This window comes from Grus americana, chromosome 5 (assembly GCF_028858705.1).
Source record: "Grus americana isolate bGruAme1 chromosome 5, bGruAme1.mat, whole genome shotgun sequence".
Classification (NCBI taxonomy): domain Eukaryota; kingdom Metazoa; phylum Chordata; class Aves; order Gruiformes; family Gruidae; genus Grus; species Grus americana.
The window spans coordinates 16,028,794-16,055,300 of record NC_072856.1 but is presented as its reverse complement, the minus strand read 5'-3'; the positions used below and the strand labels follow the sequence as shown (position 1 = coordinate 16,055,300).

At 43.6% G+C, this 26,507-nt stretch overlaps 1 protein-coding gene and 1 long non-coding RNA gene across 3 annotated transcripts; one reads left to right on the top strand and one right to left on the bottom strand.

Moving 5' to 3' along the window:
- The first annotated feature begins 22 nt into the window (after nucleotides 1-22).
- LOC129206599 (uncharacterized) lies at nucleotides 23-25,236 on the top strand. 2 transcript variants are annotated; one of them, XR_008577219.1, is made up of 6 exons: nucleotides 23-141; nucleotides 2,988-3,075; nucleotides 3,259-3,405; nucleotides 8,870-8,968; nucleotides 19,967-20,057; nucleotides 24,219-25,236. It is a non-coding gene; the product is annotated as an uncharacterized LOC129206599 (long non-coding RNA). The 2 variants fall into 2 exon arrangements; XR_008577218.1 differs by having other exon boundaries at nucleotides 3,194-3,405.
- Nucleotides 1,983-10,475, bottom strand: LOC129206598 (ferritin light chain-like). The gene is made up of 3 exons (XM_054826102.1): nucleotides 9,911-10,475; nucleotides 7,398-7,544; nucleotides 1,983-6,099 (listed from the first exon to the last, which is right to left on the bottom strand). The coding sequence occupies exons 1-3, from the start codon at nucleotides 10,091-10,093 to the stop codon at nucleotides 5,596-5,598; spliced, it is 834 nt and encodes a 277-aa protein (XP_054682077.1). The 5' UTR covers nucleotides 10,094-10,475; the 3' UTR covers nucleotides 1,983-5,595.
- Nucleotides 25,237-26,507: the final 1,271 nt, after the last annotated feature.

The following is a 26,507-nucleotide window of genomic DNA, read 5'->3' as shown; positions in this document are numbered from 1 at the left end:
CCGGTTGGTGGTCGGCGGCGGTGCACGCTTTGCGGCAGGGCAGCGGCAGCTGCTCCGCTGGTTTCTCCCAGGGAAGAAACCCCCAGCCCCGGGACGGGTTTCTCCGTGCCGGCCCCGGCTGTGCGGCTCTTCGGCCACAGGGTAACTACTACGGGGGCGTTCGCGAGGGCGGACGGTGCAGGCGGCACCTCGGCGCAGGGCCCGGGGACGCCGCGGAGAACCGGGGTCGTGCCCACCCCGCGGGGGCCGCGGGTGCGAGGGGAGAGGCAGGACGGAAAGGGTCGTGGCCGAGGGGAACCGGCGGGGCGGCCGCGCTCAAAATGGCGGCCGCCGGGTGGCGCTGCGCACGGCGGGAGGCGGCGGCGTGACATGGCCGCCTGTAGGGGGGGGTAGCGGCCCCTAGTTCTTTCCGTCACCTCCGCCCCGTGAGCGGGGGCTGCGGGCTGGACAGGTGCTAGTGGCACGGCTCTCGCAGGAGGGCGAGGGACCGTCGGGTCTCCGGAGGTGAGGGAGGGAGCGGGTCCGTCCAGGAGAGCCGTTAGTCTGGGGCCGAGGCTCTCTTCTCTCATGTGGGGAAAAAGATTGCCTAGCAGAAAAAGCAGCTGTGACTGGGGCCCGTTGCAGTGTGTTGGCGTTTTGCTCAGGAATCACGGTGTCCCAGAAACAGTTCAGAGATATATACCGAGGACGGTAAATGTTCAGCAAGACTCAAGTGCAGTTATTGAAACTATTTTACCTCAGAACAAAAAGAAGTTGTGTGGGAGGGTGAGATCTGGAGGGGCTGAGACACCCAGCTAAGTGCCTGAGCAAGTTGTAACCACATTTGTCACAGGAAGTATTTGATTCCTCCAATAAAGCAATGCAATAATGGTTTAGTAATGACGTACCAGAGGAGAGCTGAGGCCTGAGTTACATTTAGCTATCGCTTCAGCAAATGGCTCTTTTTGTGTGAGCTATGATGTATAAATTTGCATTTCGGGTTCCTCTTTCAACTCAAGCCTCTGTTTACCTTTATTCTGAAATCTTTGAAGAGATTGACTTCACCTCGTGAAACAGCATTTTGCTACACATGTATTTGCACTACAAATGAATTGCTTGTGCAATAAGAATTTGTTATTTCAGGTAACAAGCAATGGCAAAGTTTGGCCCTTGGAGAAGTGGAGTGGATTTTGGTAATGGCTCTCAAGGGTGCAAGAGTTTTTATTCTGGTTTTGGAACATCATTTGAGATGAGAAATTTTGTTCTTTTTTTCTGATACGGAAGCACTTCAGCAATTCGACTGTGTGATTTTATTGACTTCATGATTAAAATAGTTACGGGTATTTTTAATCTACCATGAGCTAAAATTAATCTCCATTCTGCAGTTATAAATGTTGGTGAAATTTCAACTTGTTCAAAATCAAAGGCAAAGTTTTGTCTTCAGTGGGGCAAAGGACTGACTGAGAGAATCTGAAAAGGTAAAAAACATCCATCAATGGTCCAGTCCCTGTGCCTATAACTTCTCAGAGGGGCTATTGTGATGGTGGCTTCTTTTCTTGTAATACGATTTGTTTTTTGCAGGAATTCCTAATCTGCAATCCCCATTTTCTACTTACTTACGTGTCTTTGAGTACAGACAAAGATAAGAACTGTTAGTCATGTTCTGTCATTATCCCCAAAAGATATTTTTTTTATTTAAAGAAAAGAGTATATGTTTTGGACTCTGTACAAGTTTGCTCTTTCACCATATCCAATGCTGAAAAGTGATATGTCCCAAGGAGATCAGCTATTGACCACCCTTACACATTTAGAAGTGTATCTCCCAGCTGTTTCTGAGCGGCAGAGTAGCAAACTTGTGGAAACACTTCACTGTTATTACAGAGGTTCTTTGATCCAGAAGGAATGAACAGATTATTTCTTTTTATTTTTAATCTTTATTGAACTGTTTAAAAAGTAAAAATTTGTATTCAAAATAGTGCTAGGTATACAGTAATGCATAGTAAGTATAAATGAGAAATAGTTGTATGCTGTCACAACTGAACGTGTAAATTGGGATATCAAGGCTTGGTGCTGGCTGTGTGACCCACTCAAGACACTTAAACTCTCTCCAGATCACTGGTTTCATTTATGAAAAAGGTAATTTTACCTAATATTTAGCCAGTGATGTAGTGTATTCTGCCACTGTGTGTTTCTAGGTTATATTTGACTCCAGGAAAAGGCACTCTGGGATGTGCATGCATAGTGGTTACCTTGGGCAAAGTGGTAACGAATGGTGGGACTTGGACAAGCAACACAAGGAGACTGCCAGTAATTGCCCGTGAATGAGCTTAAGTGCATGAATTCACCTAAGTGAAAGTCAGAAGGCCATGACCAGATGGTGAATTCTGCTCAGAGTGATCTTCCAGTGAAGGTGCCCTTGAGGACTCCTTCCCTGCTGCTGCCACCAGAACTAATATTCAGTTTCCAGCGTTATTCCCAAAGATGGGTTTGTCCAGAAGGATGCTGCCTTTTACAGTGGGGCCTGAAAAAAGTCCTTGCAAAGAACAAATCCTGAAGTACTCCTCTCAACTATGGCCACACAAATTGAGAAGATGAAGGACAGCATGATCTCCACCTAGAGACTTTAAGTGAATTCCTCACTCAGAGTAGGTGGCAAAAAGGGCCCTTTCCATGCAACCATCGGTAGTGCTTATGGCAAGCATTTAGAAGTATGCCATTGTTAATACCTGTTTGGAAGCTTCTGTGGCTGTAACTCATAATTTCAGTAAAGATTAGGGCTCTCCAGAGTTCCAGTTTGGATGCTCTATTTAGGGTAGTGGTGCTGCTGTAGCTATTCTGAGCTGCCCTAGATTGTGTGTTTGGATGGTTTGGGCATTGCTTTGGAAGTACAGATACAGAGTGTGCGTATGAACAACCATTCAGCAGAGAAGGAGAATTTGTGAAGTTTCTGTAGGTGTTGTTGCCCTTATACCTGTTCCACATTCATCCTTCATCTCCTTTTTTTTCAGGGTGTGACTGAAAAGGAAGCTGGGAAGGCAGAGGCAGGTTGTACTTCCTGTGCTGAGAAGCATCAACAGACTCATACCCAATAGACAGGTATTGTTAAGAAAGTTTGAGGTCATATTCAGTGTATGTGCCTGCCCTCTCAACAGAAGCAGCGTGTGGACAAGAAGAGCTTGTTATCATCAGTAACTGATTGATTTTTCTTTTTCAGAGTGTAGAGGCTGGGAAAATAGCTCATTGTGAGTTTATCTAAAATGACCGGAATTGTCTCTTCAGGCAGAGGGCCCAGAAGGTGTTTTGGAAAAGGGAGAAAGAAGGACCTAAAATCTGAGAATGTGTGGATACATTTGGCTAGAAAGATGAATATGAGAAGAGTCTCTGAGAAATAGGCATGGCAGTATGTCAGGGAAAAAGAAGAGGCAGGTAAGCCTTGCTTTGAAAAAATTAAGTTTTGGTCCCTTTGTTACATTGAAATTAATTTAAGGTAAAAGACAGTCTTAAGTGCTGGAAACCTTGGAGGAGGCTGTACCTACATTTCAGAAGGTCACCAACTCTTAAAGGAGAAGATTGCTGTAGAAGTAGGTCAAACATTACCACTAGTATTTGAAGTGGTTTTATATGGTACTAGTTTATAATTCAGTTAGTAGCTTTGCCCTATTCATACTTAGTGAGCTGTATTTTAATACTGAGAGGGATGGATTCCATTGCTCTTTTTTATGTTGCATTGCAGTCAGTGGAACTAATTGTTGAATAAGGTATGCTCAGCATGAGGATGGGTGATGGAATCTAGCCCAGATGGAAATATCTTTTAAACTACTGCTGTATTAGAGAGCAGCCATCTCGACATAGGCAAATCTGGCATGTTGCTAAAAGTACTTCAAGCCATTCTTACAGCACACTGCAATATTTTCACAGATGAATACAGGGATTGTTTTAAAGCGATCCTCCCTCCCCCAAGGTTGAATCATATTAATGGAAAGATTGGGAAAGCATCTGCATTGTAATTGTCCTGTGTCACACCATCAACAGAAAGTAGGTGGGCTAATACAGTTCTGCAGAAATGGCTACTTAACTGCAGCTGTGTATAAAAGTCAGAGTTTACTGAAAGTATTTTATTGTGCCATGTTCTTATCTTAATGCAGTTTTCAGATATTTATTTTCATTCTGTTGTCTACTCTTCCATCTTGTGCAACTTTCTTAGTAGTAGAAAAGTACTGGTGCAGTTTTGGATACATATGCAAAAATCCCTTGGAAAAGAATACTAGCATGCCTATGTGGTAAATTGAGGAATACAATGTAGATGCAAAGTGCCATTTTTAACATTGAACTGAATTTATTTTCAAGCATAATAGGAGTATTGCTTACAGTATTACATAAAGTGTGAGACAGTTTTTCAATGAAGCAAACCCTAACTGCATAAAAGATGTCATATATAATGACAAAAAAAGCCCTAGCTGCAGAGCCAGTTGCTCTTCTTAGGTGACCTTGGTAGCCAGTGTACAAGGGGCACTCCTGTAGGAGATGAATGGAAGGAATTTGGACACCTCTGAACTTTAACCAAGCTGGCTAAAGTAAAGGCTTTAGGTGGGGTGGTGCTAATAGCCCCCCTAATTGAACACTGCCCTAACTGAAATGCAAAACTATTGAGTGGCCACTTTCTACAATGCAATTCTAGTTAAGTGTGCTGCATTTTCACTAGGATCTCATTCCTCTACTGAGGCCCAAGATAGAGAATATAAGAATTAGCAGTAGTATCATAGTAATACCATAATCTAGCCAGCTGAAGTAAGGGTCTGGATGGTAATTAAAGCAACCATCCTAGGTTAAGTCTAGGATGCCCTAGAGTGAGAGTCTTCAGTGACATTTGCAAGATAGGCACTAGAGCCCGTAAAGATCACATCTAATGAGAACCCCTAATTTATCATCTGCTTTCTGAGGATGAGAAAAGCCAACTAGGCAAATAACTGTAGAGAAAAACAGCACGTTGTCTTATTCCCACTGTTGAAGAAATGTTTCCATCCTTTATCTTGGAGAAGTATACCACTAGAAATAGCTGGGTGATAAGTAAATGAATTAGACTACTTATTTAAATTGCTACTATGACAGAAATAAGACAAGAAAACTTTGTTTTAAAACAAGTCTTTAAAAAAGTTCATTATGTTAGTATACTTGGTAGTAGTATAAAATATTTAATATAAAACTAAATCTTTGGATTTTCTGCCACATAGAAGTTTCCTTGTACTAAAGTTACATTTTGGTGGTGTTTTTTTTTTTTTAAAAAAGTTATATATACTGTTAAAAATAATTTGCACTAACTAAGCCTATTAATCATTTAAGACAGAAGAGAGGCTTAAAAGCTTTTGGCTTCTAGGAAGAATTGCATAGATAAAAGTGTGACTAATGCCAACAGTCTAAGTAACTAGCAACCTTGCTATCATTTTAACAAAATAAGGGTATGGGCCAGGTTTTGAGCTGTGACTCACAGTGGACCAGGGGTCAGGCTGTAAAGCAGGAGGAGCAATACAGCATCATGTCTCCTGAGCTGTGGTCTCAAGTCCACCCTCTGTACAGGTCTGCCTTAGGTACTGCATCATATCTGCAACAGCCACAGCATTAAAGGCCCTCCCTGCCCTGCTTCACTTTTGCTCCTGTTCCATCATTACACTGCGGCAGCATGGTAGTGCAGTGGATGGTTGCGTATATTGGCCCTATGCCGTTTCTGTGCTGGGAAGATTCTCTCTGGGGTCGCTTCAGACCCTCTGCAGCTCCTGTACAGTGCTGGAGAGGCGGGCAGGGGCTGCAGTGCTGGCTAGACTCTGGCTCTATGCCGGTTCTGAACTCTTTCTGCAACCGGTCCATAAAGTAATCCCCAAGACTATTTCTGCCATCTTGGGAACAGTCAAGCCTGCGAGCATTGGTCAGTAGATCTCCCATCAGCTTGATCTTCTGGATTTTGGGCCCGATAAACTGTTTCTTGATAGTGCTTGCACTGTGAGGGTCTGCATTTTCAATACTCAGGGCATAAAGCTCTTCAAAATATCGTATCATAGTTTTCCACTGTATCATTGCTACTTCCAGGGCTTTCATCAGACCGACTGCATACTCACAGTTTGGTTTCTAAAAACAAAGACAGAATTACATTTATTCAGAAGAACAGCTCATCTTAGTGTTTTCATTGATGGGTTCCTGCAACTTACCTGGTGCTCTAAACAAGATATGCTAGGATTTTGCAACAACTCCTAGTTTGGAGCACCTGTTTGTAGGTTTTTTTGGTTTTGGTTTGGTCCTTTCCCCCCCTGGAGTTGGATGGCTGTAAACATACAGACATGGCAGAACCCAAGCACTTTTTCAAGGAACAGAGATTTAGATAGCAACGGCTATGCCTGAGGAGCATTCTTACACTGGGAAACCCTATCATAGAATGGTTTGGGTTGGAAGGGACCTCAAAGCCCATCTAGTTCCAACCGCCCTGCCATGGGCAGGGACACCCTCCACTAGACCAGGTTGCCCAAAGCCCCATCCAACCTGGCCTTGAACACTTCCAGGGAGGGGGCATCCACAACTTCTCTGGGCAACCTGTTCCAGTGCCTCACCACCATCACAGTGAAGAATTTCTTCCTTCTAAATCTACCCTCTCAGTTTAAAAATATTACCCCTCATCCTATCACTACACTCCCTGATAAAGACTCCCTCCCCATCTTTCCTGGAGGCCCTCTAAGTACTGGAAGGCTGCTATAAGGTCTGTCCTGATTCAAACTGAATATTTAGAAAGTTTTACAAGATGGCCTTTTTATTTTTACTTTCTACAGCTCAACAACAGCTATGATAGGCCAAAGAAAAACATTCTGTATTTACTATTTACAGAATATTAATTTGGTAGAAGAGAATCAGCCCCTTAGTATTTAACAAATGAAGTGGATTTTTTTCCTGATAACTCTGAGTTACCCCTTTGTACCTGTGTAAGCCTGAGTCAGATCTCTAGTTCAACTACTGCTCCAAGATGGATGTTTCTCCCACCTCCTTCCTTACCACCTTTCTTAAATGCAAATGGCTTCTAGGCTTCTATTTATTTTCAATGTAAAGGAGACAAGTGAGCTGTTTCAGCACAGTTTAAGGAGTCTCATAATCCATTACAGCACACTGGAAACAGCAGTCTCCAGCTGAGTAAAAGAAAAAGAATCATTCATATTCTTTTGGGCTAGAAGCAACCGCGTAGAGTTAGGACTGTATGTCTGACAGTGTCTAGGCATCACAATCAAGAACAAAACCATGTACGTTAGTATGACAGGGAAATTATATCTGGAAATCTAATAGTGGATGAATGCAGAGATCTGAAGTACCAACAATATAATGCAAAAAGCTGGAGTAATTACTACGGATTGCAACTGTTTGAAAGCTTGTTGTCTACTACCCACCTGGATGGTTTTAGAACAGTAATGGCCACCTCTTTCTTGCTGATACTTCATCAAAGCTTCTGCAGCTTTTCTCTCTTCCAGCGCTTGATGCAAGAAGAACTTTGAAACATTTGGTAGAGCCACATGAGACTGATCAAAATATTCACCCTAAGCACACAAAACACAGTGTTAAGATGGGACTCGCAGCAGAACATGGCTTTATCAGAACTCAGGAGACCCTTCCAATGGAAGCTGTTCTACCAGCACAATCACTTTGAAGACCTTAATCCAAATTTCTGCAATAAATGAAGTAGCTACAGTCTTAAATGAAAAAAATCTCTATACTTCTACTAGACCTCCTTTAATACTGGACAGGTAACTGTAGTACTGATGTTCTCTCTCAGTAGCAGTCAGAGATCCTCAAAATATTTTTTTAATGAGTGGTTGGGGTGTGTGGTTTTGTTGTTGTGTTTTGTGCGTGGTTTTTTTTTTTGTTTGGTTTGGTTTTTAAACGTAGTCCCAGCACAGGGAACATAAGGTTTATCCCTTCAGGTCAGCATTCCAGTGAAAAGCTGGCTTTCAAAAGGTATGAAAAAGATTAAGCAAATACCAAAAAGAACAAACACAACTTTGCATCTGTTTATCAGCTTCATTATGGATAATGTTATTTCAAAGTAAAGAATACTGCTCCTGAACTATACTGTATACAACTTTAACATTGTATGTAGCTCATGCCTAGGAATACTTCAGAAGTATTACAACCCTAAACCCACTGCAGGCCTTGCTCTGTTGTGTATGGGAAAGTAACAACTTTACCCACTGCAGTATTTAACTATGCTAATAGACCTATCGGGTCTTAAATTGAAGAATTTTATCCATGGTATTGCTGTCACATAAAGAGAATGTGTTAGAGATGGGTAACAAAGGAGAGCCACCAGGTTATACTGGTTTCAGCATTGGCTCTGCACAGCTCCAATGCTGAGGAGAATGAGAGGCAGCAGCTGGGAATACACCAAGAACCAAAATGAGGGAGCTACAGCATCGTGATCTGCTGGTTCCCTAAATGCGCATATGCAATACAGCACAGCTTTTGTCTCTTGAACATACTCTGGATTAGAGTACTGCATATCAAGCTGTTGGCTTGTAGCCTGCCTAGGAGGGGTAAGGGACAAGCATGTGCATTTCATCAGTTTTTCTGCTTCTCATTGCCTGCTGCCCCGCTTTCATCTATTACCCTGCTTAAATATGAACTACTTGTGTTTCATCTATGTTGCTCTGTTTAGAAAAAAATGCAGAAAAGTTATATAGACAAGTTTATGTTTTTCTCTGATATTTTTATGGCCATCTAGGCTACCCCAAACCTGTGACACACATACACATGTCTGACCATAAACCATTCAAGAAAAAGTACATACTGGATTGCTTTATTAAGAGCATTCATTGCAATAGTTGTGTAATTCTTTTCCTAAGGTCATTCATGTTTCTGTTGACAGAAGAGTCAAGATTCGGTGTTTTATAACCAGTTCCTCAGTGCAAGTGTGCTGCATGACTTCAAGCAGAGTATGAGTTACCACACCTACTTAACTGTTAAGGTAAATCTTTTATGTCAATCATTAACTATTTAAGATGTTCACATTTCTAGGTTTGTTTTACCTACTGCTAATTTCTAACTGAGGTTTCTCCATCCCACTCAGCTGCCAATCACTACAATATTTTAATCCACATTCTTAATAAGTAGAGGTTTTACTACATACTTAATTTTTTATTGGACTAATACTTGACACCAAGCTTGATCAAAGGATCTTGGGGATATGTTGAATGTAGTAGTTTGCATTGCTTCTCAGTGGATGCTCATCATCAGAAGGGATGGCGTTAATAATTCTGAGGGTTTATTTTAATGGCTTTGTTAAAATATCTTTTGCCTTAATATTTGATATGTAGCCAGACACAATTTTGGCACACATGTTACATGGTATCAGAGATAACTTTTTAAATTCATGTCCAATGTTCCTGCCTGTGGCACAAAAAACCCTAAGCTGACAGCGACGTTCACAAACTTATTTCACCAGTTAACCACCCACAACTGTTTTACATACAAAGTTGGGGAAAAACCACCCAAGAATTATACTCTAAAGCTGTCAGCATTCCCTGTTCCTATCCTCCTTTCCACAGGCGTAACTCTCTATGTTAATTACCCAAAATACACGAGCACCTGATTCATCACCCGCTTGTTCCAGACCTTAGTCGTTGTTTTTCTGGCCATGTCAGCGGCCACCCCGGCTGGAGGCTCTGACAGGAGCGCTGCTGCGCTGCAAGGTCTGGGTGCGAAGAGAGCCCCCGGATCCCGCTGGGCCAAGTAACGGGGCAGGCACCGCTCTTCCCTCCCTGTCCGACTCTGAAATCGTCCCGAATCTCCAACAGCGCCGGCGGGACCTGCTCCGGCCCGCGGGCACTTCCTTACCCCGCCGCCCGGGCAGGGCGAGGGAGGACCCATGCCGCCTCCCGGGACCTCCCCGCCCGGTCCGCCGCCTTACCAGCGCCTGCAGGCAGTAGGCGAGCTCCAGCAGGGCGCCGGTGACACCGCAGAGGCCTTCCTCCACGGCGGGCGGAAAGCTCTGCCTCACGCGGCTGCCGGGCAGCGGGCGGTGCGCCGGGCAGGCGGGCAGCGTGACGCGGGGCCGCTTGGAGCGCGGCTCGGCCATGGCGGGCGCCGCCATGGGACAGCTGCACCGCCCCGCCGCCCCGCCTGATATAGCCTGGGCACCTGGGACACACCTTGCAGCGCACGGCGGCGCTGGGCCGCCCCCTCCCCGCCTCCCTCCCGGCCCGCGCCGACGGGAGGTGCGTGGGGCTGCCCGCCCTCGCCGGGGGAGGGGGGGGGCAAGGCGGCCGGGTGAGCGAGCGCCGCCATCTCCTGCATGCCCGTGGGCTCTCCCCGCGCCCGGGGCGCCTCGTCCCTCTCGGCGATGGCCGCCGTAGCCGTGCCTGCGCGGCGAATAGCCGGCGATGCGCGAGTCGGGAGGTGCTGGGCCGGCCCACGGCAGCCCACGGAGCGGTGTGGCACCTCGGCCCTCAGCCCCAGCCCACGTCCCTCTGCCAGGCGTCGGTCGCCAGGGCGGGAAGGGCCGACCGGTGACTCGGCATTTCTACAGTCTATTTGAGGGACGGTCGCCAGGGACGCCCACACTTAAATACCTCCTTTTAATAGCGAGCGACGTGTGAAAGCTATTAAAGTCGACTCGAGGCCGGAGCAGCTGATGCAGCTTGCAGTCAGATACAGTTGTGGGGAGGAAGCGATCTGTGAAAAAATCCTGGGAACTTAACAGTGTATCTATATATGTCTTGGCTACAGGGTAAATTCTTTATCTTTTTTGATTTAGCGCTAAAAATGTTTGTGTTGAACTGGTCCTATCTAGGCAGACAAAACCATCTTCAGTATTTTAGTAACTAATAATCCTTGGTTGGTACAGTAACTTCAAAATACAGGTTTCTGACTTCTTCAACTGTTTTAGCATATGGATGGAGCTCTGCGTGTTATTGCTTGAGCATTATTTGCCTTTAATAGATTCAAGCCAATGGAGTAGAAGTATGAGTAATCTCAACATCCTTCGAATTCGATAATTTTCTGTTCAATGACTTTCTGTTTAGTAAGCTTAATGTTACGTGCTGTTCTGTGAAATATTTTTGTAGCAGATCACCCCACTCCCCCACAAACCCAGGATGCAAAGGGCAGAGTCATTATTCCATTGCATGTTTTAATTGTTATTGGATCTGACTACCTAGAGCAGAGCACACATCATCTGAGAGGAGTCATGTAAAGATGTGAGAAAATTGGTCATGAGAAACTTAGGTACTTCTAGTTCAGTGCCTTCATCTTCTATACTATGCAGCCCTCTTCATTTAATTGTCCACTTTTTCATTCTTCTGATTCTCCATGCTGTAGTTAAGTTCAATTATAAGTTTCAGCAAATAAAATGTAAAACAGTGTGCAAAGTTCACTTAAAAAAACAAAAACAAAACCACAAATATTTAAGCATATGCCTATTTTAAGCATTTGAGTAAAAACTGCATGAAAGTGAAGTATACCTTTGATGTTTGCAAGGCTAAAGTAAGTACCTAAATTTATAAGTTGCAATATATTCATTGACAAGACAGTGCAACAATATATGACCTTGTTCTGAGGTTCTCAATAAGGGTCCTCTTTTTTGCTGGGGCACTAGGGACTTCTGCTGGGAAGATGTACTTCTAACAGTTACCTTTTAGCTCCCTCTAGTCCAACTGTCTTTGTTTTAGCCAGTAAAATAGTTGTAGTGTTTTATTATTCCAGAAGAGGAAGAGCAAGAGCAAGTGTGGTGTCTGTGTGTGTATGTATGCACTGACATCCTAATCTAAACAGACTACTTGATGACCTCCTTTCTGTGGACAGGTCAAATAATTGGAAGTGTGAAGTCCCTATAGAAAGCAAGTTAGCTAGTGTCTCTCTGGAAAAGTTAATAGTTGTATTTTGTTAGGTGGGTGTTCATGACAATAATTTCTGAGCATATCAGCTCATAGATGCTTGTATCTGTATTAGTGGACTTCTGCTCCCTTGGAAGTCAATATTAAGTTATCCCATTTCAGTGATGGAGAACTAAGATGCAAAGACATTTCTTAAGGCCACCTGTAATGTATGGGGCTGATAGGAAAACTGACTCTAAATTTCCTTACTCTCCATACATTCTTTAACCCCTCTTTTTATGAGAACACAGTTCAATTTATTTTGCTTTGTGCTTCATAGAACTAAAGGAAATACACATCATTTGTACTGAAATCAAATGTATTGTGGAAAAATTCCATTAGAAAGTAATGTAGGGATTCTTGCTACATAGGATGAGGTGGTGTCACATGCTGGTTGTATCTGGACTGAGGAAAGTATCATCTGTTCCAAAAACTTGTAGTCTCAAGTCTTGGTTTTCAAGAAATACTGTATCCTGGGGAACAAGCACTTTGCTCAGTTTCTTAGTTACAACATTTCAACATGGCATGGAGTAAGTGCAGCCACCTGCTATCAGGTAGGGTTGCTTTTAAGACAGGTTGCTTTTTTTCCTACCTGCCCTAAACTGAAGGGAAGGTCCTGTGTCTCTCTCCCAAACTGTATCCTTCAGAAAAGTTACTCCCTGCTTGGGGTAACAGTATCTGTATATGACTTTGATACAACAAATGAATCTGGGTTAGATCCTTACTCCCACTAAATCCTGAACTATGAAGGTACTTTGCAGATTTCCTCAGTGAACTGATGTTGGGGTGAACAGGATTGGAAACTGAGTGATCTTGACTGAGGGAAAGCAAGAGCAGATAGTTCTGTGCAAGTCATTGCAAAAAGGGTTGGTGACATCTGTAAATAGGGTTGGTGACAGGATTGACCCAGTTTATTCCCATAATCTAGTATTATTTAAATGCATAATGTTAGGCACATGCTGTGATGAAAGATGACTTTGTTTGCTTTTATGATTTGGCATGATTTTGGTACAACACATTTTAAAGAGTGTTAAAAGTGTATGCCAGTGTGGGAAGCCAAACGACCACAGCGTGGTATACAGAACTGCAGGTAAAATTCCAGCAAAATAAGCTCTTTTACCGCCCCCCCCCCTTTCTTTTTATTCTTTGGCAGAGTGCAGCAGAGAGGACCGTTACTGTCAGTGGGCTTTAGCAATCGTCTGAAAATACACTTTCTGCTGAGACTACTTAGCAAACATTTAATTGTATTTGGCCATATTCTACCTTGATTCTCTCTCATTTAAAGCTAGGCTCTTTAAGCTGCACATTGTAATCTGGAGTTCATACTGTCTGTTGTTCAACCACAGGTAGCAAGAGTTGTGGCTGTTGCTTCTATCCAGCTACCATCTGTTAGCTTCTTTCTAGCTGTGACAGATTGTTCATGTGCTTTGCAAATAGTGTATCTAATGCTGCCAAACTTTTTTCTTATGTGATCATTCAGTGCCCATCAATAGCTATGATGAAAACGAAGGGCTATGTGAGGAAAAAGTAATAAATAAATGTGTGATATGTGTGCCTGTCAATAAGACTTCTTCATTCATGATTTTTTTTGTAATTAAGCGAAACCTAAGTTCTTTGGCAGGAAATGGAGAATGATTCATACAAACACCCGTGAATTTACATTTGCGTGTATTGGACTTGAAGTCACTTAACCCATTTTTCTGTATGCTTTTCCATTCTCAACAGGTGCTTCGTTTCACTATTTTATCTGATCTCACTCTTTTTTATTTCCTTTTTTCCATGGAGGAAGAGCCAGCAAGACTTCTGAGTTGTTTTGTTGACTTTTTGCACTGTATGACTCATAAAGTTAAAAAAGCAGCCTGAAATTTGGGAGGTTACTACTTAAGTAAGCATAGAAAAATAACTTTTTTTAACTGTCTCGCAGTAAAAGTAGTCATCAGCAAAGCGTGAGATGGCCCTGGGGTGACAATAGCACTGTGACCAGGCTGTGAGGTGGACATTCTGGATAATGCTTTTTGTCTATATGTGACTGAGCAAATGGAAAGGTCCAGTTTGTTGTAGTGCTGTGAAATCAGCATGTTTTAGTTTTACAGAAGGATTTCCCAAAAGTAAAAGTTAAAGCCTAGTCCCTTTGAAGTCAGAGTCTTGATCTTGTTGGTATCAAACAGAGCAGACAGGAGCCTGGTTTGGGGCTTATAGGTACTGAAAATTACTATGCAGTGCTGTATCTACACGTATTTTATATATATTCAATTTACTAAAATGAGCTACCACAATGAAATATTTGGATTAATTTTGATTTTGGAAGTAATTTTTGAAGTGCCTGTTATTGGCACTCACTTCAAATACTGCAAAGCTTCCATTGCTTTCCTTTTCTAGAGAGTCAAAGATTTTCTTCCTCTCATTGATATTTTTGTATTTGCAAAACATCCATTACTGCAGTGTTTAAAGCCAGTTGAGATGTTTGAGATGTTTGAGGATGTTCTTCAGTTGTAGTGGAAACAGACGGTTTTTTTGTCTTCATTCAGTTTTCCCACATTGCATCAATAGCCTGATAAAGTTGCGACACTTTGCTCCTCTGATGTAACTTTTATCTCTGGCAGTTCAGTTCCATAGGCTTCCTTGACACAAGTCTGCATGGCACAGATATTGAGAAGTTGGCTCATTTGTCTGTCTTCTTTTGCAATGAAGTTCTTCCTTAAGGAACTTCCCAAACACTGGGTAATATAAACCATTGTGATATATAGAGTTCTTTGAAACTTTACTGATTAAAATCTGTCCTTCAAACAGAATATGCCCACAGCCTGTGGGCATGTCTATGCCGTATCTAAAACAAACATAGAAGACAAGCTTATAAGAGTTTCTGAAGTACAAGCAAAGCTTGTCTTTAACCTTGTGTCACAGAACAGGTATAGAAGGGTTTCCTAATTCATGCTATTTTCTTCTCTGCAGTATTTAAATTAGATTATCTGTAATTAATGCTTGCTTTTACCATGGGACCCTTCCAGTAGCAGAGACTTTGCTTTGGATAATGCCGTGAGGAGACAGGCAGCCTCAGCTCCTTCTCGGCAGGGTGCTGCAGGGGCCTGGAGAGGCCCAGTGCCCTGCAGTGCAGCAGGTAGCCTCCACGGGCACTGTGGCTCATGGTCAGAGCTGCCCTGTGACTTTGGTGTTCAGGACACATCCTTCCTGCATAAGCACCTGCCCTCACCCTCCTGCTGGTCCCCAGGCACCCCTCCCTTCTCCTCTTTCCCTCTAGGCTCTTTCCAGCTGCTGCCACAACCACAGTGCTCAGGCAGACTCATCCTCTCCCTTTGCTCCCACCCTCTCTTCTGTGGTCCCCCAAGAAAGCTCCATGCGAGCAGCAGGTTTAGGGTCGCTGTGTGTGTGTGACCTCTGCAGTCAAGCCTAGAAGATGTAACTGCATCTCAACTAACTGCCTAGGTATACTCTTGTCTGTGACTGTGGTCCTGCCTCAACCTGGTTTATGTTTGACACCTCCAGCTATCTTGTTGCATCTCAGTCAAGCTGCATATGGCCATGTTTGAGTGTGCATGTGCATAGACTTTATAACACTGGGGCTGCAGGTAAAACTGCACTGCCGCCACTATTAACTTGTGTCTACGAGCTGTATGTAACTATTTATGCAATTTTAAATACTGACCATTCACCTATACTGCGTTGTTCTCCCCTAGTATTTTCTCCTTGTATTTACAAAATTGTTAGGTGTGCCTGCTAGGCTTCTCAGCTCATCTGTGTCTTTAAGAGCCCTGCCTCTGCCAGCGCTCAGGAAACCTGTGGTTTGGCTTGGGCAGAGAGGCAGCAAGGAGAGCTGGAGCCTTGGGGGCTGTCTGTGCTCCCTGCCTCTCTGCCTGCTGGCTCCAGAGGGCTGGCAGCCAGGCTGAGCAAGCTTCAGCCTAGTCAGCAGCATTGGCCCTTCAATCTCCATTTCTTCTCTTATAAATACACTTAAGCTGTAAGTGGACTATTAATTTCAAGTGGTACTGGCTGATATTGCCCATTTGATTTCTTTAAAGAGGCTGTGCTTAGGAGTAAGTTAGAATAAATTGGCAGGGTTCATCTGCCTCTGAGATTTTGCAATTGTTATTTCAAGCCACATTTAAAAGCATAGGCCAGAAAACTTAAGGCTCATCCTTGCAGTCTGACCGTGGCATATTGTAAATCCAGTCACTTATTGCAGGTTGAAGCCACTGGGTCTCAGCACTGGAGCAAATTTAAGGGGATTCTGTAGAATTTCTGAAAGCATGTAGTGCACTCCAGGCAACATGTTGCATAAGGAGGTTGTGCAATCCCAAACTGCCTGAAGTCTGTCATATACCTTCCCTTTCTGTTCTACCTTCCTTTCCACAGCTGTGGGTAAGAATCTCTACTTACTTTTGGACAAATGAGAAGATAAGACTTGACATGTTGGAAAAGACAGTGCCTTTTTTTGTACAGTCTGTGCCATCTGAAATCAGTGACTGCAGATAATGCCTTCCAGGCAGTGTAAACTTTAGTAGGTGCACTCTGTGCTCCAGATGGCCCTTAAGAGAGTGTCAGACCTACCTATTCAAGGTGAGCATGAGCAGACACACTCTGTACATACTCGGAATATTTAGGCTAGCAGTAGTAAACTACAGGCAAGCGATGAAGATCCAGAAGCCATTTATTGTCTTGCCGCTGTATGCTACTGATAATCAATGTTCATAGAGTCCCTGCTAGTACCAAGAGCACCTGCTTCTGAAGTACAGGTACTCCTGAGAGTTAAATGGTTTGACTGGTGCCATTTGCTGCTTGGCTTGAGAGAGAAGAAATTAAAGCCACAGATGTGGTAAGAGGTGTGTGAAATGTTTGCAGGTGAAGAGGAAAGAATTCTAAACATTTTAGTTTTCATAGTCACCAAAAATAACGAATTAATCCTTTTCACAGTTTTTGCTTGAAAAAGAACCCTGACAAAGTTTAAATGAAACTGCTTGAGGAAAAAAAAATATGAAAAGGTTTTCTGTTTGAAACTTTAATGTGAACATTCATCAGCTAAATGTTTGTTTTAAATTTTGTATTAATATGGATTCAGTGGCGGTGAATCAGACAAAACAGAAGTGGATAATTTCACTTAAACATAAACCTTAAAGGCTATGCTAAATTCCAATGAAGTAATTCCTCTTCTAGTTCCAGTCACAAATGACCCTTTATTGCTGCTTTCTGCTCAAAACACCTCTTTTAGGCTATCCACATATTATCCTTCAGAGTGTAAGTGTCGTGATTCCCTAGGGTATCTTTGTCCCTATCAGTTTCTGCCTAATTCCATTTTAATGGCTTTAAATACATTATAAAAATCCTATAATGGTAGGTGTTAGATCATAGTCTGTTTGTGGCAGTATGTCCCAGGCAAAGTCTTCTGTGCCAGTTTGCAAGGATCAAACAAATTGTTCCATTTCAGCATCTTTATGCAGAACACTTGTTGAATTGGGCATTCTCCTGATTTCATTGGAATTATGAGCTGTAACTCAGGGTGTGTTTGGCTTCTATCATGTAAGGCAGTCAACACCATTAATTTATAATCTTGGGAAGTTATCTATTCCGGTCTTTAGGACATAGTGGCATTACTCACAGTGATGCAGTGAAATGCTTTACTTTTTGATTTTTAAACCACTAGCTCCAGTTGCTATCTTTTTTAGAATTTAGAAGTTACTGTGCTGAGTATTTACAAATTTCACAGAACATTTTGTTCTCTGATTTAAATCCTGCATACCAAGCGCCTGCCTGGGGCAAAGACAGAAAAAAGTTAGCTTTGATACTCCAAAACTGGTTGAATAAATCCTGTGCAGCTGGCGTGCGTGAAATGTGCCCAGTGACAGCATGCCGCAGAGAGGATTCAGAGGGTTAGGAAGAGCTCTGTGCCTGTCAGATGCTAGGAGTGTTTTATTGCTTTTGCTGTGAAGGGCAGTGTGGTGGCCAGGTGCCCACCAAAGCCACTCTGTCACTCCCCTCAGCTGGACAGGGGAGAGAAAATACAACGAAAGGCTCATGGGTCGAGATAAGGACAGGGAGATCACTCAGCAATTGCAGTCACGGGCAAAACAGACTCAAGTTGGGGAAAATGAATTTAATTTATTACCAATCAAATCAGAGTAGGATAATGAGAAATAAACCCAAATCTTAAAACCACCTTCCCCCTACCCCTCTCTTCTTTCATGGCTTAACTTCACTTCTGATTTTCCCTACCTCCACTCTGCAAGCGGCGCAGGGGGAAGAGGAATGGGGGTTGTGGTCAGTTTATCACACACTGTCTCTGCTGCTCCTTCCTCCTCAGGGGGAGGACTCCTCCCACTCTTCCTCTGCTCCAGCATGGGGTCCCTCCCACCAGAGACAGTCCTCCACAAACTTCTCCAACATGAGTCCTTCCCACAGGGTGCAGTCCTTCAGGAACAGACTGCTCCAGCATGAGTCCCCCATGGGGTCACAAGTCCTGCCAGCAAACCTGCTCCAGCATGGGTCCCCCATGGGTCCACAAGTCCCGCCAGGAGCCTGCTGCAGCACGGGCTTCCCACAGGGTCACAGCCTCCTTTGGGCATCTGCTTGCTCCGGCATGGGGTCCTCCACGGGCTGCAGGTGGATATCTGCTCCATCATCAATCTCCATGGGCTGCAGGGGGACAGCCTGCCTCACCATGGCTGCAGGGGAATCTCTGCTCTGGCACCTGGAGCACCTCCTCCCCCCACTCCTTCTTCACTGACCTGGGTGTCTGCAGAATTGTTTCTGTCACGTATTCTCACTCTTCTATCCATCTGCAGTTGCTCTTGGTGTTGCACAGGGGTTTTTTTCTCCTTCGTAAGTGTTACCCCAGAGGCACTACCACCGTCTTTGGTCAGCAGTGGGTCTGTCTTGGAGCTGGCTGGCATTGCCTCTGTCAGACATAGGGGAAGCTTCTGGCATCTTCTCACAGAAGCCACCCCTGTAGTGCCTCCCTCCCCCCTAAAAACCTTGCCATGCAAACCCAATACAGGCAGTAACATGTAGGTATCCATACTGCTCAGTATTAAGTGTGCAAAGTAGTGATTGCCATGTGGTTCCCTCAGGCATATATGTGGACAAAACTGATGCATAAGTGTGCGATATAGCCACCTTTGTATGTTTATACATGCATTGGTGTTTTCCAACTTTGGAACTGTGGTTAAAGCCCCAAAGGGAACCCTTGAGTCTGCAGCAGTTGAGAATATGTTTTTAGTGCTGGACATTCCTGTGTGGTTGTGTGAATATCTCTTCATTGGTGAGGAAATGGCGTTGTCTGGCCTGTACTGCTGTGTTTGTCACGGGAAATTCTCGGAGACTTATTTAAATGGGCAAGCCAATACACTACAATTTAGACTTGTGTGTACTTGTGGATGAGATGCCAGTAACTATTACGGATTGGAGACTGTTTTTTCTGCCTGTGCTATTTTCACCACCAGCTCTACTCCTTCAACGGTGTCTGCTTTGCTTCTTTGTGTAATATAACCTAGCTGAGACATGGTCCCAAGGGGAAAGAGACTTAAATCTAAATCTCAGAAAGTGGGGAATTAAAAGATGTACAGGTCAGGAAAATAAATTTTGGACTTTGTGACCAGTTCACGTGAGCAGCTTGTAGCAAGGTCATGTTTTCCTCTAATACTGCATCAACAGCAATTTGGAAAGCCTGCTTTTACTTATGTTGTATGAGCGGAGTGCTCTTGTCAGTGTTCTGTGTTGCTGCCTTTGTGAATCCAACTCCAATCTCAGGCTCCCGAGAGCTCCAGGTTCTCTAGAAACAGGCACAAGAGTAACTGCAAGGAGTGAGACCAGATTTGTGGAACTGACCTTTGGGGCTCAGAACGGCAGGACTCTGGGAAAAAAAAAAATACCTGTAAAGGCTTTTTTTTTTTCTTTTTTCTTTGGCCAATAGCAGTTTCTAGCAGGGTTTTTTTGCACTCTTCCCATGTAGTAGCCACACACTGAAATAATGCACTGGGCTATGTGTACCACTGGCCTGAGCAAGTGTGTGGCAATCGTTATGATGCCTGTGCTGGAAGACTTCTCTTAAGGGACCTTGACAGGGTTTGATTTATTTGTTCCAGAATGGGATTGCTCTTGTTCCTGTTGATGTATGCTCATGATCTGGACTCCAGGACTCAAGCAGGACTGAGAGACACATCTTGTCAGGCAACGGTAAGATTGTGTTACCTATGTAGAGGAGGATGTTGAAATCTGGTATATGTAGCTTGTGACTTTCAGCTGTTTGGTCTGAAGTAAGGGGCAGGGAGGTTTCTTTTCTTTTTTTTAAAGGAAAATCAGTGCAGAGCAAAGGGAGGGAGTGGAAAAACCCTGAGGAAAACCAAAAAAAAGAAGAAGAGAAGCAGCACTGAGAGTGGGCTAAATCTTTTACTGGTGTATATGAGCATTACTCATATAACTTCAAGAGAGTACATGCTTTAACTGAGTATGTACCAGCTGAGGACTTGGCCCATAATGTCCTTTATAAAGCTCTGATTCCTCCCCAAATAGTTTTTCCCTTCCTCTTCAAAGAGGCACCTGTTGTTGGTGGAGTTGGTGATGATACTGGATTAGTGCACATGCGGTCAGCCTGCTTGGCCTCAGCACTTTGGACCCAAAATGAACTCCAGCTGCTGTTGCCCAGAGCAGGTGCTTCATCCAGCCCTAGCAGCTGTTTGAATGTACACTGTCATGGCCAAGAAGAGCGGGTAGGCCCCCTGAAGTACCCAGAGGACGAGCTGATCAGCAGGAAGGAAGGAAAAGGGAGTGTGCCACAGAGACCTGATTTTTATACCCAGCATTTAGCAGAAAAAAGTTGTTCTAGCATTTCCTTGTGGAAGTGGGAAATAGTGGCTGTCACTCTGCCTGCACTGAGCCTGCACAGCACTGTGATGAATGATGGTTCCCAAACTGAGGCTGAGGGACCACTAAAAACCATCAGGGCCATGACAAATGATTGATCTCTAAACTGCCAAACCTATATTGTCAGTTGAAGATATGATACAGGTACATGATGGTGCATGAGAAATTTTGAGGGCTGGTAGTGTTTTACAGTTGTTCAGTCTTTGGAGTTGTTGGTTTAAAGCTCCAGTGAGTGGTCCGGCAAAAGTGAGATTAGGCACAGAACAGCGTACAGGCTAATAGGCTGCTACATGTGATAGCTTGGGCTTCACACTCACGCTGCCAAAGCCAGCAGCAAGGGAAAAAAACAAAAGCAGAGGGTTATGAAGCAGCCACAGGGGACAATGTCAGGGAAATGGAGGGTGAGGAGACAATGTGGGGGCATGCAGAGATGTGGATGGTTGGGAGGTAGCAGCCAGAGTTTGAGGAGGAGGCACGGATAGCTCATGTCAGAGGTAAAGCAGCAGCAACCCAGGGTTAGAGTGAAGGGGACAGCACAAGGATGCAGGTTTCTTGGGGTAAGGGAATTACGGCCTTCAAAGGGAAGAAGACAGCAACCCAGATCTGCAGCAGGAGGTACTGGGAAGTGTCTTGTGGAACAGGGAGCCTTACAGTATAAGCTATTCAAAGTCGTTCCCATTGCTGGCCTCACAACCAGCCCCTTCCAAGTCCCTTCCAGCTTGCCTTTAACATATTCCCCTTGGACTATTCTCACTGACCCAGAAGAAGGGTCTCTCTGCAGTCCTGCACTCTCTGATTATTCACATGCTGCCAGCAACAGCCCTCCTGGATGCCCTTTCCATGAAAATGCACTTTTTTGGCTGTGCCTGCATATGTCACTGTCAGCATTAGCACCAAATTTCACGTAACTCTGTAGGGTCCTGTCTTCTTACCTATATTCACTAAAGTTACCAGAGACCTTCCAGTTTCTCTGATAACCTGCATGTCCACTTTTTATCCCTACCCTGTGCATGGTTTCAGTCATATCCCATCAGCCAGGCTTTTCATACTGTGTATCTTTGCTGATTGCTCAACCAAGTTCCCACTGAACCTCCATAAGGAGGGGTAAATGCTAAGCAAGGACATTTCCCTGTGTAGTTATAAAAGGATTATTCAGGCCGTATTTCATTACAGTGTGGCCTAAGAGCAGGAGAAAAACATGAATATTGGAGGCCTCTCTTTGTCAGGAAATGGGATTTCCGCAGGTGCTCAGTTGCAGATGCTCTGCATGCTTCTAAGGCTTGGCACATGGCATTGCTAAATCCTGATTCAGGATGCAAGAATGTCTCATGACCCCTGCCATGTAAACTGGTGTCTGGCCATGTTTGGAAATTCGCCGTCAATGATGACAGTAGATGAGTATGGGTGAAATGAGCAGCTTGGCTTCAGCACTAAGCAAGACTTGTTAAACATTGTAAATACAGATGTCCAATTCATATTTCGAATAATGAATATTACGACCTTTTCTGTAGCAAGTGGTAAGAAGCTGGATCATCTTTCTTCATCTCCTTGCTGTCTTCCCAGGATTTGGGAGTGTGACAAAGTATTTCATCCTTTACAGGATTAGGTAAGATTGGTAGCCATAATTCTTGTATAGAATTACATACAAAAACTCTGGACAGCCAAATATATTGATTTAACATCATTTATGTGGTGGCAGGGAAGTTGATTCCATTTTGGATTATCCACTTCTTACATTGGTCAAGTTATCCAGCTGACTTCAGTTGTTCAGTCTTTCAGATGAAGAACTACTCCTCCTGGTACAGGCCTGTACAATTTCTGTCTCAGTGTAGCTCTTCTATCAAGTATTCCTCCTATTTGCATTGCTTCTACATGTACAGGCCTGTACAGTTTCTGTCCCAGTGTAGCTCTTCCATCAGGTATTCCTCCTATTTGTATTACTTCTACATGAAAATTAAGGAATTAGAGAAATAGCACCAGAAGCTTTACATGAATGAAATTCTCAAGGCTGTTAAGGAAATAGATGCATTAGAAATAGGGAGTTTTTGTGCTTGCTTTCCTTGGACATGTCACTGTTATACATGGAAAGAAACATCACTCATGACTATTACAAGTGTGTGATGTGCATCTATACGAGGGGAAGACATCCTCAGATGTGCTCCTGGTTACTGTCCCTGTGTTTTTGCCACTTTCAGTAAATTACAGTTCACCTGTGCTGCTGTGCATTTATCAGCAATAGTTGCCCACTGTCTCCTTATCTGCCTGGTAACACGGCTGGGTGATACACACACCCATTGCTGCTTCACTGGTGATGAAGTGGCAGGTGTTGCCCTGCCTTCTTCCTCTGTACTTCTCTTCCTCAGCCTCCTTGTGCTGAGGTATGACTCAAGAAAAACAGAACTAAAGCTTTCTACTCCTTTTGGAGAAGTAAATATTTTTTTTAAAAACCAAACCAAATGCCATTCTCGGAGTGGCCCGAGATCTGTATTTAAGTGTGGCGGCACATTTAATTTTGTTTTCCAGAGATTTTTAACCACCTACATGTGGATAAGAATTTTTTTAGGCACTGTCTCTTGCTGATTTAAATGTAATTAGGTACCAAGGAACTTTGTGGATTTAAGCCATTCCCAAAAGGTGTGTGGCAATGTCCAATGTCCTGTCTGGTGAGGAACGACAAAGTGAAGCACTTTGGGTGTAGTAAGTCATAACTTACTAATTGCTGGATTAAGATGAAGGAAATAAAGAGCTTTTTAGCAGGCCTCCATGTTTTGGGGCTCTGGAGAACAGAGGGTTTTGCTTTGTATGAGGCCCATGTTATGCTGTGCAGGAATTCCCAATTCAGGGTCAAAAATACCCTGAAAGTGCCCTTTTACCATACAGCCGACAATTAGCTTGCTGCCAGTAGGAAAAACAATCATTAAGTGGTGAGTGAAAGTAGCGTCAGAAATGGACCTTGACAGAGTGGTAACATACAGTTAGACCGAGTGACATTCTTCACACCTGCTGTGGTGCATAACAGTAGCTGGCTGACTTAACCCGTGGCACTACAAGCAGAGCATTGTGCTGTGACACAGCCTGGACAGCGATTGAATTACACACCGATTAGGTCTTCGGCTTCTCTCTGTCAGTGTGGACAATGAAGAATCAGAGAAGTGGACATGAGAGCTTTAGCAGGCCCTGTGCTCTCGAACAGAGGAGGATTAGTTTGTAAATGGTAAATTGTGTTGGGGCCAAGAGTCGTAAAACTGAGCTTTTGCCCTTCTACTGCCTCTAAGGCACAGGCTTTGCAGAAAACCCCTTCTCCCCCCTTTTTCTACTGACTGCTGCGATCTTGTGGAATCTGCTCCTCCTTTTCTCTGCCAAAGGAAGAGGACACTGGTACATTTGAACAAATTTTGCCCCTTACTATCTCTTACTATCTTTTCTAGGAAAGGGCATGGGATTAAATTAATCAGTCTTCTACCGTTTCCACAGGGATGCGGATTTGCCTCTCACTGAGGTGCTGCTGGCTAGCTCACTGCCTGGTAGAGGGTGTCTCTAAGACTTGATCTGACCTGAAGCATACACTTTCTCAGGAGATCTGCAACAGGGCTGAAGAATTGCAAATGTATCCTTTTCCTCCTGTCATCTGCTTGCACATGACTGCAGTGCCTGCTCTGAGCTCACTCACCCTGAAATGCTCCTTGTGATGGAGGTTTGTACTGAGCTGGTACAGAGCGGACTTTGCTTTTGGTGGCAGTATCCCTTGTTGCCGTGACATTCACAAAGAAGATGGGTTTATCCTTGCCTTTATTCCACTGGGACCAGGTGCTCTACACACAGGAGCCCAAAGTGGCAAATCTACTACCTCTTTCAATTTTCAGTTGAGGTCTACATCACATGAACGTCTTGGTTTTTTTGGAGAGGTAAAGCTTTTTTAAAAAAAACAAACCACAGCGTGTTGAACCCAAGTTGGAGAAAGAACTGCATCATGTGGTTGATACAGTGCATGGGAGTACAGAGCATTCCCATTCCATCTGGTCTTGCACATCCACTCCCTGTACCTATTAAATGTGATAGCTGTTAGGCATGAATGTAGACCCGGAGATGGGCAGAACTAGTTTGCCATGCAAATGTTTATCTGATGGCCCCATCCTATTTTCTAGAACCAAAGATTTCACTGTGATAAAGTGGACATCGTAAAGCATTGTAGGAGATAGGGGGATGTAACTGCACTTAATCCGAGTTTGGAATAGGCATATCTTATATCTTGGAGTTTGACAGTAAATAACAAAGTATATTATCAATGGAAATATGACCTTAATCTGTAACTACAAAAAAGAAAAGGACAGTCTTGAAAGTCCAGCAATCTTTCAAATCATCTTAAGGCATTTGATCCTGAATCATCACAGTGAAATTCAACAGGGGTGTTCCTATTAGTGATCGAAGTATATAGATGTGGTTGAATACATGGAAAACTGTATCTTGTTCCAGTTATCCTTATTATTGTAATAAATAATACTAACTCTCCCTACGGACCGTATCTCATCTGTTTACAGATAGTGCTGACATTTATTTTGTTTTGAGCTGGGAAGCAATACATACCTAGATACTGTAAGATTGTAAGAGGCTTTATGAGTATACCATTTAAAAAGAATTGATTATGCTCTGGTTACTAGTTTGAACTGAGAAAAAATACTAATATTTCATACTCCTGAAAGCAGTAGCAGATTTGCTATAATGCACCAGTTCAGAGTAATTGGCTCATAAACTATCAGTTCCCGAAAACTCCCAAATCTCTTGCATCTATTTTCTCTAATAGGTGGCAAATCCTTAGTACCTCCCAAAAGCTTCTCACAAGTCTGTAAAGTAGGAAGGCTTTGCTTTGGTTCATTTTTTTTAAAGCTTGGTAAAGAATTATGAATGAGATAAATTTTGTTGTTGCTCAACACAGTCACTACTGATAACTCTTAGTTTGTTTTCAGAAATGGATCTAAGTAGCCAATGTTGGTTTTAACACTGTGGAATATTTCAAAGGTAAGTTTTAAAGAAAAAAAATGAAAACCAGTCATTCACTAGTGCTTATACAGGAATGACAAGAGGTTAATACCGCTGACATCATGTTGGAACTGTATAGCATTTTGTTAATGGTTATTAATGCCCTGCTGCTGGGAGATAGACAGTGCCAGCTGCCAGTTAGCGTGGTGCCTCTCTGTGGGTGTGCCTAGGCCTCTGCTCAGAGAGGGGCATGAGGAAGCCTCGAGTCTGCTCCTTGCCTAGTCATCCCTCCACTGAAACAGGAGGAGAGGAGATACTGAGAGAAGGTAGTTAGAGCACCTTGCTCCTGTCTCTGCTGACTTCAGAACAGGTCTCGGAAAGTGAAGCAGGAGCAGCAAACATCCACAGAGCTGCATCCAGAAGGCACTGAGGACTTGTGTTCAATTTAGATCTTCAGGACTAAACTCAAGATACACATCCTTTGGAAGAAAATAGCAAGAAATTCAGAGAAACGTGCATGGAAATGATGCCAGTAGGCCTGGGGAGGAAGCCTAGGTTCATGTAGGAGAGCCTTAGAGCTTTGGACATCAGTGAGAAAAGAAGTCAGACATGGTATAGAGTGAAGGAAAAAAGCCCTTGAGAGGAAGGGGAAGGAACTTTGTAATGGTAGAATGATGATGGATTTAGAGCAATTAATTAGCTTTGACTACATCATATTCATTGTACATCCAGATTTGTAGGTTTAGCTGCCTCACTTGGGGCTAGCTATTACTTTGTGTAATACCT